The sequence below is a fragment of the Dermacentor andersoni genome, chromosome 5 (genome assembly GCF_023375885.2).
Source record: "Dermacentor andersoni chromosome 5, qqDerAnde1_hic_scaffold, whole genome shotgun sequence".
Classification (NCBI taxonomy): Eukaryota; Metazoa; Arthropoda; class Arachnida; order Ixodida; family Ixodidae; genus Dermacentor; species Dermacentor andersoni.
Window position 1 is genome coordinate 167,565,491 of NC_092818.1, and position 12,345 is coordinate 167,577,835.

At 46.1% G+C, this 12,345-nt stretch overlaps 1 protein-coding gene across 1 annotated transcript; it reads left to right on the forward strand.

Annotated features, from left to right (window-relative positions):
* Nucleotides 1–9,254: 9,254 nt before the first annotated feature.
* Nucleotides 9,255–10,203, forward strand: LOC126532180 (atrial natriuretic peptide receptor 3). Its single transcript, XM_050179854.2, has one exon. It carries the CDS (start codon nucleotides 9,283–9,285, stop codon nucleotides 10,084–10,086), a length of 804 nt encoding a protein of 267 aa, XP_050035811.1. The 5' UTR covers nucleotides 9,255–9,282; the 3' UTR covers nucleotides 10,087–10,203.
* The last annotated feature ends 2,142 nt before the right edge of the window (nucleotides 10,204–12,345 follow it).

Genomic DNA, 12,345 nt, shown 5'->3' on the forward strand with positions numbered 1-12,345 from the left:
ACGTCACACTGTATACTGATCCATATGAATGCTGCCCAGATAGAAGAAGAAAACCGACTGAAGGCGTCACGACAGAGCGCACTGACCAGCTAGAGGAAAATCGCCTGAAGGAGGCGCCACGCAGCGTGGCGCCATCTCTCAAGGTGATGCAAAGCCCACGCCGCGAAACTCACGGACCACTGGCGTGCAAAGAGCACAGGCAACCCTGTCGTAGCACCAAAAAGATAACAGTGAAATGTATGGTGCCACATGTGTGCTTTTTGAACGGCGCCGATTGGAAATGACAAACAAAACTTCAGGGTACTAGAAGTTACAGCTCGAGTTATATTGTGAACAAACATTAGAAAGAACTCAGTAGCATTCTTTTGTTTAACTTGTTGGGGAAAGAGCTAGCGTATGTAATGGGGTCCTGTACAAAGGGTTGGGGGCCAAAGACTGCATTTTCTTAAGTTTTTAGTGGTTGCCCGACTGATCTCGTTTCGGTCTGGCAACTTCCCCGGATGTTCTCGTTTGAGTGCCCGGATAACAGCCCCGACTTTTGGCCAAGGTCACTTGAAGGTCGCCTACAACGGGAGCTAAAAGCACTTCATGCTTAAGACAGAGGTCCAAGACACAATTGCAAAACCTTGGTTGTTTGGTTGCCAGAGGTCTGAAGACCGAGCGCTGTAGGTCTCAACATTCTATCTCGCACCATGTTTTTTTACAAATATTTTTGTTCGCTGAAGAGCTTGGCTAACGTTAGCTGGAACACCCTATATCTAAGCAGCTATAGATCTGTCTTTCCCATCTGAACACAAAAGATCATTTAGTATCTGCTTACTAAGGCTCATATACACCTGGCATTCCGGGACCGCCGTTAGAGGTGATGCCGTGAGAGGAGCGGGTTCGGCTACGGGCTAATGTCAAAGAAATACTGAGCTCCCATCGCTTTATCCACTTCCTCGAATAGGCCTCCAGCCATTCGAGTGCTGATTGCCATGCTATTGTTCGCTAACGAAGCTTTCCCTCAAGTCTAAATATTTTAAGGCAGTTTGTCGTGTGCGTATCATGGCCACGCACGCTTATATCGCCTTCCGTTTCTCTACCACGGGATGCGCTTTAAAACCACGGCGCTGTAATTTTGCTTCAGAGATTTTCCTTCCCTCCCTTCTTCTCCGCCCTTAAACTGGCTCTCTTAACTACTACACACAGAACAAAGCAACAGCGCGCGCATTAGATCCCATAGATGAGATGAATATTTACAATTAGTATTAGGGTTATAATTATATTCGAGTGCTGATTGCTGTGCTATCGTTTGTTACCGAAGCTTTCCCTCAAGTCTAAATATTTTAAGGCAGTTTGTCGTGTGCGTATCATGGCTACGCACGCTTATATCGCATTCCGTTTCTCTACCACGGGTGCGCTTTAAAACCACGGCGCTGCAGTTTTTGTTTTCTTTTCTTTCTTCTTCTCCGCCCTTAAACTGGCTCTCTTAACTATACTACACGCAGAGACAAAGCAACAGCGCGCGCATGCGATCCCATAGATGAGATGAATATATATATATATATATATATATATATATATATATATATATATATATATATATATATATATATATATATATATATAGAAAACTATCAGTCATAGCTCTCGTAGTATAGCCCTCTGGGCCGTTTCCTTTTTTTTTTTTCGAAAGTAGTCCTATTAGGGTTATTATAATTACACGAAGGTATTTCGCCCTCATCAGCAGCAGTCCTTGGTACAGTTATTCTGGCGGCTAGCTTCCCACGCTATGCGTGCCGCCATCGCACCTGGTTAAGCTTTTCTTAGACGGTAGAGTTATGCTTTGTCCGCGCAACCTTGAGCGATCGGAAAGCGCGTTTCCCCCTCTTGGCCGGCGGAGAAGGGAGGCTTCGTTCCAGCCGCGAAGCTCTCCACATCTCTGTAAGGTGCCTTGTGGATGTCTCGTGCGGAAGATGCCCTCTCGGTGAGCGCATATCTCCCCCCTCATCTTTTAAGAGGTTCAATACATACAAGCATTTGTCTCGCAAACCAGATTTTTTTCAAGGGAATTTTCCACGTCTCAGTAATTTTTCTCGTCGTATTCGAGTGCTGATTGCCGTGTTATAGTTTGTTAACGAAGCTTTCCCTCAAGTCTAAATATTTTAAGGCAGTTTGTCGTGTGCGTATCATGGCCACGCACGCTTATATCGCCTTCCGTTTCTCTACCACGGCTGCGCTTTAAAACCACGACGCTGCAAGTTTGCTTCAGAGACTTTCCTTTCCTTCCCACTTCTCCGCCCTTAAACTGGCTCTCTCAACTACTACACGCAGAGACAAAGCAACAGCGCGCGCATTAGATCCCATAGATGAGATGAATATTTACAATTATTATTAGGGTTATATTTATATTCGAGTGCTGATTGCCATGCTATCGTTTGCTAACGAAGCTTTCCCTCAAGTCTAAATATTTTAAGGCAGTTTGTCGTGTGCGTATCATGGCCACGCACGCTTATATCGCCTTCCGTTTCGCTACCACGGCTGCGCTTTAAAACCACGACGCTGCAAGTTTGCTTCAGAGACTTTCCTTTCCTTCCCACTTCTCCGCCCTTAAACTGGCTCTCTCAACTACTACACGCAGAGACAAAGCAACAGCGCGCGCATTAGATCCCATAGATGAGATGAATATTTACAATTATTATTAGGGTTATAATTAAATTCGAGTGCTGAATGCCATGATATCGTTTGCTAACGAAGCTTTCCCTTAAGTCTAAATATTTTAAGGCAGTTTGTCGTGTGCGTATCATGGCCACGCACGCTTATATCGCCTTCCGTTTCTCTACCACCGGATGCGCTTTAAAACCACGGCGCTGTAATTTTGCTTCAGAGATTTTCCTTCCCTCCCTTCTTCCCCGCCCTTAAACTGGCCCTCTTAACTAGTACACACAGAACAAAGCAACAGCGCGCGCATTAGATCCCATAGATGAGATGAATATTTACAATTAGTATTAGGGTTATAATTATATTCGAGTGCTGATTGCTGTGCTATCGTTTGTTACGAAGCTTTCCCTCAAGTCTAAATATTTTAAGGCAGTTTGTCGTGTGCGTATCATGGCTACGCACGCTTATATCGCATTCCGTTTCTCTACCACGGGTGCGCTTTAAAACCACGGCGCTGCAGTTTTTGCTTTTCTTTTCTTTCTTCTTCTCCGCCCTTAAACTGGCTCTCTTAACTATACTACACGCAGAGACAAAGCAACAGCGCGCGCATGCGATCCCATAGATGAGATGAATATATATATATATATATATATATATATATATATATATATATATATATATATATATATATATATATATATATATATATAGAAAACTATCAGTCATAGCTCTCGTAGTATAGCCCTCTGGGCCGTTTCCTTTTTTTTTTTGCGAAAGTAGTCCTATTAGGGTTATTATAATTACACGAAGGTATTTCGCCCTCATCAGCAGCAGTCCTTGGTACAGTTATTCTGGCGGCTAGCTTCCCACGCTATGCGTGCCGCCATCGCACCTGGTTAAGCTTTTCCTAGACGGTAGAGTTATGCTTTGTCCGCGCAACCTTGAGCGATCGGAAAGCGCGTTTCCCCCTCTTGGCCGGCGGAGAAGGGAGGCTTCGTTCCGGCCGCGAAGCTCTCCACATCTCTGTAAGGTGCCTTGTGGATGTCTCGTGCGGAAGATGCCCTCTCGGTGAGCGCATATCTCCCCCCTCATCTTTTAAGAGGTTCAATACATACAAGCATTTGTCTCGCAAACCAGATTTTTTTCAAGGGAATTTTCCACGTCTCAGTAATTTCTCTCGTCGTATTCGAGTGCTGATTGCCGTGTTATAGTTTGTTAACGAAGCTTTCCCTCAAGTCTAAATATTTTAAGGCAGTTTTCCTAGCCTCTAAAGCCGCTCGAGTTCGCTCTTCTCCTCGAGCGGCCATTTTTCCTAGAAAGTATGCCTTCCAACTTCCAACTTCCAAAAACCGACTATCGCGGATATCATGAGTCTCTTTCCACGTAAGTGTGAGGCTCGGAGCAGGAGCTGTGGCGCTTGAAAGTAGCCCGGGGCCTGACGAACCAACCGACTGAGCTATCTTCCCGGGCAACATCGAAGGGTCACGAGTTCAAATCACCTGTTATGTTCCTTTTTTTTTTTTCGCCCCTTTGTCTTTCTTTTTTTTTTCTTCCTTTTAATGTCTTTTCCTTTATTTTATCACTGTACGGGAACCTTCCTAAAAAAAAAAAGAGAAAGATATATATCTTCAAATATGTATGGCCTCACACTCACATGTGCAGGTCATAAACACCAGGTTCTCTAGCCGAGTGCCATCCATGCGGTATAACCGAGCTCAGATTGGTCCACCTTGACTGACCAAATAGGGCACCACTGTAGGTTAAATGAGGCGTACAACTCCTGCGGGACCCGCCGTGGTTGCTCAGTGGTTATGGTGTTAGACTGCTGAGCACGAGGTCGCGGGATCGGACCCCGCCCACGGCGGCCGCATTTCGATGGGGGCGAAATGCGAAAACACCCGTGTACTTAGAATTAGGTGCACGTTAAAGAACCCCAGGTGGTCGAAATTTTCGGAGTCCTCCACTACGGCGTGCATAATCAGAAAGTGGTTTTGTCACGTAAAACCCCATAAATTAATTTTTAATTTAACTCCTACGGGGACGGTAGAGTATCCGTCTCCAGTGCAAGAGGACCGTGATTCAAATCCCGGTGCCGCGCTATTCTCCACCGGAAAATACAAAAAAAAAAAAAAAAACGTGTGTTGAAAAAATTGCACAAACAGGCCTGGAGTGCGGCCTGATCCCGGTGACCAGAACCGGTAACGCACTCTCTCACCAGAGCAGGATTGGCCACCCTGGTGCAGTACTTGGCCACAACCTCCTATATGAATACAACAATCGAACCCCGGCCCTCAGTCCCCAGCAGCCGCGAAGCAACTGACCACGGCGGCGGTCAGATCTGTGACGCTGCAGAGGGTGCTAAGAATACCTGGCTCCGGACAGGCCGCCATTGGAATCTGAACCTGGCAACGTTTAACGTTAGAACACTATCTAGTGAGGCGAGTCTAGCAGTGTTATTGAAGGAATTAGAGGGTAGTAAATGGGATATAATAGGGCTCAGTGAGGTTAGGAGGACGAAAGAAGCATATACAGTGCTAAAAAGCGGGCATGTACTGTGTTACCGGGGCTTAGCGGAGAGACGAGAACTAGGAGTCGGATTCCTGATTAATAAGGAAATAGCTGGTAACATACAGGAATTCTATAGCATTAACGAGAGGGTGGCATGTCTTGTTGTGAAACTTAATAAGAGGTACAAAATGAAGGTTGTACAGGTCTACGCTCCTACATCTAGTCATGATGACCAGGAAGTCGAAAGCTTTTATGAAGACGTCGAATCGGCGATGGGTAAAGTCAAAACAAAATACACTATACTGATGGGCGACTTCAATGCCAGGGTAGGCAAGAAGCAGGCTGGAGACAAGTCAGTGGGGGAATATGGCATAGGCTCTAGGAATAGCAGAGGAGAATTATTAGTAGAGTTTGCAGAACAGAATAATATGCGGATAATGAATACCTTTTTCCGCAAGCGGGTTAGTCGAAAGTGGACGTGGAGGAGCCCGAATGGTGAGACTAGAAATGAAATCGACTTCATACTCTGCGCGAACCCTGGCATCATTCAAGATGTAGACGTGCTCGGCAAGGTACGCTGCAGTGACCACAGGATGGTAAGAACTCGAAATAGCCTAGACTTGAGGAGGGAACGAAAGAAACTGGTACACAAGAAGCCAATCAATGAGTTAGCGGTAAGAGGGAAACTAGAGGAATTCCGGATCAAACTACAAAACAGGTATTCGGCTTTAACTCAGGAAGAGGACCTTAGTGTTGAAGCAATGAACGACAATCTCATGGGCATCATTAAGGAGTGCGCAATAGAAGTCGGTGGTAACGCCGTTAGACAGGAAACCAGTAAGCTATCGCAGGAGACGAAAGATCTGATCAAGAAACGCCAATGTATGAAAGCCTCTAATCCTACAGCTAGAATAGAACTGGCAGAACTTTCTAAGTTAATCAACAAGCGTAAGACAGCGGACATCAGGAACTATAATATGGATAGAATTGAACAGGCTCTCAGGAACGGAGGAAGCCTAAAAACAGTGAAGAAGAAACTACGAATAGGCAAGAATCAGATGTGTGCGTTAAGAGACAAAGCCGGCAATGTCGTTACTAATATGGATGAGATAGTTCAAGTGGCTGAGGAGTTCTATAGAGATTTGTACAGTACCAGTGGCACCCACGACGATAGTGGAAGAGAGAATAGCCTAGAGGAATTCGAAATCCCACAGGTAACGCCAGAAGAAGTAAAGAAAGCCTTAGGAGCTATGCAAAGGGCGAAGGCAGCTGGGGAGGATCAGGTAACAGCAGATTTGTTGAAGGATGGTGGTCAGATTGTTCTAGAAAAACTGGCCACCCTGTATACGCAATGCCTCATAACCTCGAGCGTACCGGAATCTTGGAAGAACGCTAACATAATCCTAATCCATAAGAAAGGAGACGCCAAAGACTTGAAAAATTATAGACCGATCAGCTTATTGTCCGTTGCCTACAAAGTATTTACTAAGGTAATCGCAAATAGAATCAGGAACACCTTAGACTTCTGTCAACCAAAGGACCAGGCAGGATTCCGTAAAGGCTACTCAACAATAGACCATATTCACACTATCAATCAAGTGATAGAGAAATGTGCAGAATATAACCAACCCTTATATATAGCTTTCATTGATTACGAGAAAGCGTTTGATTCAGTCGAAACCTCAGCAGTCATGGAGGCATTACGGAATCAGGGTGTAGATGAGCCATATGTAAAAATACTGGAAGATATCTATAGCGGCTCCACAGCCACCGTAGTCCTCCACAAAGAAAGCAACAAAATCCCTATAAAGAAAGGCGTCAGACAGGGAGATACGATATCTCCAATGCTATTCACAGCATGTTTACAGGAGGTATTCAGAGGCCTGTAGTGGGAAGAATTGGGGATAAAAGTTGATGGAGAATACCTTAGCAACTTGCGATTCGCTGATGATATTGCCTTGTTTAGTAACTCAGGAGACCAATTGCAATGCATGCTCACTGACCTGGAGAGGCAAAGCAGAAGGGTGGGTCTGAAAATTAATCTGCAGAAAACTAAAGTACTGTTTAACAGTCTCGGAAGAGAACAGCAGTTTACGATAGGTAGCGAAACACTGGAAGTGGTAAGGGAATACATCTACTTAGGGCAGGTAGTGACCACGGATCCGGATCATGAGACTGAAATAACCAGAAGAATAAGAATGGGTTGGGGTGCGTTTGGCAGGCATTCTCAAATCATGAACAGTAGGTTGCCACTATCCCTCAAAAGGAAAGTGTACTACAGCTGTGTGTTACCAGTACTCACATATGGGGCAGAAACCTGGAGGCTTACGAAAAGGGTTCTGCTGAAATTGAGGACGACGCAACGAGCTATGGAAAGAAGAATGATGGGTGTAACGTTAAGGGATAAGAAAAGAGCAGATTGGGTGAGGCAACAAACGCGGGTAAACGACATCTTAGTTGAAATCAAGAAAAAGAAATGGGCATGGGCCGGACATGTAATGAGGAGGGAAGATAACCGATGGTCACTAAGAGCTACGGACTGGATTCCAAGGGAAGGGAAGCGTAGCAGGGGGCGGCAGAAAGTTAGGTGGGCAGATGACATTAAGACGTTTGCAGGGACAACATGGCCACAATTAGTACATGACCGGGGTAGTTGGAGAACTATGGGAGAGGCCTTTGCCCTGCAGTGGGCGTAACTAGGCTGATGATGATGATGATGATGAAGCGAAGTTACTGAAATCTATACGGCCTCGCCAAATTTATTGAAAGAAATATTTATATTTTCCCGACAACATTTCGCCAAGATATGGCGTTTTATTTCAAAGAGGCAATGGACGCTTTCCACAGACAGTATTTAACACCCTTGGCCGTTAAAGTAAATTGAAGGCATGGTATTAAGGAAGCTGTGTCATTAGAAGGTAAACATGAAGACAGAAACTCCCCACAGTTCTCTTCAGGACATTGTTTTCCCGCGCGGGAACCAGTTAGATAGGAAGGAGGTTTCTCGCCTTTTAAATTACCTGCAGGACACGCATTTGGCCTCCACATGGTGACCTTAGGAGTGACTATGTGTAGTTGTGAGGTATGTGTGTGATTTATATGATTTATGTATTTTAAGTGTCGCTCCGGTGGAGCAATTGCCGGCAGCTACTGCAAGGCTAATCCCACCAGTAGCCTACAACCACTGAACTCAACAACTCAACTCAATATCGAACAGTTACGGCATCTCTCTGCAGGGCCAAATCGTTGGACCAGCTATTTTTTTGTTGGTTCTAGCTCTGAAGTCTAACTGTCATACAGAAGCTAGCCCTTCCTTCAGCATAATTAAACAGGTATAACGGTTCATTATTCTGCGGCCAGTTTATTTACTCACAACGAACTTCATTGCAACATTTACCACCTGTCAATTTTGGACGTCTTCCTATCACGCAAGCTTACGAATGTGTGTTACAAGTGTGCAAAGCAGCATCTGTTGGCACCCTGTATTACTTGTGCTTCCTGTCGGGCTGTCTTGTTTTGGGGGTATCCTCATGCTCGATTCCGTACACGCTGCTCTGAACATCACGATGCAGGCAAGAAGCACAAGACCGAACAACAGAGAAAGGGAAAGGAGACGCGGTTTAAAAAATTGACGCGCAGTCAATCCACCGAAGTGCCCTTATCCTTAAGCTGAACCTATAACACGCCTAAAAGGAACGCGGGAAAGGAATGTCCTCTTGCACACCCTGTCGTGCTACTGAATAGTATTACTTGCTTTTTTACTGGCAGCTGCTGCACGTGATCGCTCCAGCGCAGCCTTTTTATTGGATCGAACTACGCCGTCGCAGCAGTCACAGCTGACTACGCTCCACACGTCGACACTTCTGAATGGATTACCCGCCCTACTACGGCTGAGATCGCTCTCCTCAAGCGGGTGCGCGGGCCTCTTCCAAGTCCTGCGAAAAACTACCCCGGTCTCCTCGCTGACCCGCTAAGCAACGGGCGCGCGCGCGCGTTGCTTTTCGCGGCCGCCGCTGGCAGCGGCGGCGCTCGTTTCCCCATCGCGCGCGCCCCTGTCCCGAAAGGGAAGCGCCCGAGACCGGCCGTCAGCCCGCGTCGGGTGCTCGCTCCCCTGTCAGAAGGGCGTCCAGCATGCGGCTGCGCGGGTCCCCAGTAATCGGCGCTACCGCCTTCCTGCTGTGCTACGGCGCGCTGTTGGCCGGCGGCGTCCTGCTGACCGGCGTGGCGGACGACGACGGCGACGGCGACGACTCCACGAGTCCGCAGTTGCCGGACGAGACGTCGTGGAACAACACCGTCCGCATGTCGGTGCTGCTGCCGGGCAACTCGTCGTACCTGTTCTCGCTCGCGCGAGTGCGGCCCGCCGTCGAACTGGCCGTGCTGCGGTCGGCGCGCGAGTTCGGGTGGCAGTTTCGCGTCACGTACCGCGACTCCGGCTGTCAGTCGCCGCTGGCGACGATGCACGCGGTCAGGGACCACGCTCGCGGCGCGGCGCACGTGTTCGTGGGTCCCGCGTGCGACTACGCGGCCGCTTCGGTGGCGCGCCTGCTCAAGTTCTGGCGCCTGCCCATGGTCACCGCGGGCGCGCTCGCCTACGACTTTTGGGACAAGGTGCACGAAGGCAGCGAATACTATCTCATGACTCGCGCGGGTCTGTCCTTTTCCGGTCTGTGCCAGGGATTCCTGGGTCTTTGCCGGCGCTTCGGCTGGCGCCGCATGCTCATCCTGTTCGAGTCCGAGGCGCGAAAGGAGTCGCACGGAGACGACTACTGCTTCCTCTGGGCCAAGGCCATGGCGCAGCTGCTCCGAAACTCCTCGGATAACTTTGAGTTCGACGGAGTGAAGCTGGACAAGAGGACGCCGCTGAAGCAACAGCTCACCAAGGCGGCTTCAACAAAATGGTCCAGTGAGTGGATCTCATCTCTCTTCTCTTAACACTTACGTTTGTAAGTGCCGAGCGCATGCCTGTATCTTATGAATACAACCACATTCTCGTTACCAGCGTTGCAGGTGTGCTTGAGACACTTTCGCTGGTGTTAGTTCAAGTGAGTTTGGCAATGACTAAGAGGGCTTGTGGTCGTGCTTTACTTTTTTTTTTCGTCGTCGTTTGTCCCCGAACTTTGGTGCACCTCGCAATAAAATGTGAAGCACTATCTCGCAATCTGCCAAGTTTGTTCTGAGAAGTCACAGTGCTTAGCATTCTTCTTTAGAATAATCTGCAGTATTAACAGGTGCCGCGGAGAATCAATCTTGTCGATTAAGTTATTATTTTATAGTTTATTAGTTTATTTTTTTAGTGAACAAATTCCACACGGAGGCGCGGGCTGTTTGTCTTCAGTGACCGTGCTTGGGAAAAGAACAAGAAGTATGCGGCATTCTGGAATAAAGTGCCTCATTTTTTTTAATTAAGGCTACTATCGATCCACTAGCGCTCCTTTTAAACTATGACCTTGGTAAGAGTTTACGTTCACGTGCCGTCACATTTGCCATGTTTTATTACTCAGTCTCTACGCTCGCCTAAATGGGTCAGAACCGATAAATGGCAAACTGATGGCTAGGTGACGCCTTTGTCTAACAGAGGACAATTAATGGGTGACAGGACAATGAGCTTCCAATTTAGGAGAGTGCATCGAGTTCTATGAATTTTATCATTTTGCCCGGGGAAGTCAGTCACTTCAGGTCGTTGTGGTCGCCGCCATTGTCACCGACAATGTTTCAGATTCGAAATCAACATGCCTTTAGAACAATCTATAAATAAGAGCAGAATATTTTGATGTTGTGCAGAGCTTGGTTAAGTTCCATAAAATATTGTGAAAGTGTTACGCACAGCATTTCATGTATTCGTGTTCAATTAGTTTAATGTCAAAGCCTACTTGTAACAGTGGCGTGTGTTTTATTTTATTTTTTGGTCGCATGCCCATCAAAAGAGGACTGGGCATGAAGTAGAAAAAAAGCCTTTATTCTTGTAAAATCTGGACATTATACCATTAACGAAATATAACGTTATTATTACTGGAGCGTGAAACATACAGGGCAGAACACTTTTAGGAGAAACATTTTATTGTTAATAGGGCAAAGTAGTTAAATTTCGAAGAAAGTCCTGCAGGCTACGTTTTAATACAAGTTTACGTGTTTTAGGCGAAGTATTGAGCACATTTTTCCTATGTGGAAAATTAAATGTCGGGGTCATATGGAATTACTTTCTCGTGAAGCGTTTCGCCTAGGAGTTAGCAAAACTGGGCAACCTCGTGAACGTATTGTTGCAAAAAAAAAAAATGCGTAAGCACAGAAATGCCAAAATGCATTTTCGCTGTGACAATTTAAATATAAAGGGTAAACCTTGCAAAGCTTTTTGATTGTAAGAGCCTTTTACCATTGGCTGGATGCCTTCATTTATAAGATGTCCAAAAATTACGATTTGGTCCTACCAGCTGTTACGAGTGGTTCTTGCGTAATAACAATTTTTTTGTAAATACGGGCGTTCTTTACCAACGATGTCATATTGTTCTAATGTGCGTTGTTAACATGGTCCTTAAATTGACTTTAAAAAGGGGCATTGGGGGGGGGGGGGGTGCTTAGTTGGTGGCATATGCGCTATGTTTCAAACAGTTCTTAGAAGAGCATTCTTCATAAGCGGTGCTTCACCGTCTTTGCCAGGTATTTTCATTATTACATATTAAGCAATAAGGATTCTCATTATGACACCATATACACTATCGCCTTATGTATTAAATTTTGTTATTCAAACTTTCCAAACATACGGCTGATAGAAGTTCTGAACTTTGTTTGTTGTTATGCATTGAGATTTAATAAGACAGCCGCATACGGTCTCAGGAAGCGACTGTGTGATAGCTGGACGAGAGAGATCTGCAATATTTTATGACAGCCCTCCGTTTCTTCCTGTTTGATCTAAGTGCCAAGAAAAGTGCTGCCTCTGAGCTTCCTCAACGAGAAACTTGGAATTTTCAGAGAGCACGCAATTGAATATGCTCGATTCCTTCTGGAAGCACGACGGACACTTTTCACATCAGTGATTTGTTCTTTACGAAAAGAAGTATCTGCGCTGAAAAGCAATGTGCAGTTATATAAGGATGTTATTCAATTGAATATGAAGAAACTCTGCAAATAAAGCAGTTAAACACTGCAGCAATTATGCTGCTTGTGTCGGACGTAAGTACATAATGCACACGGCAT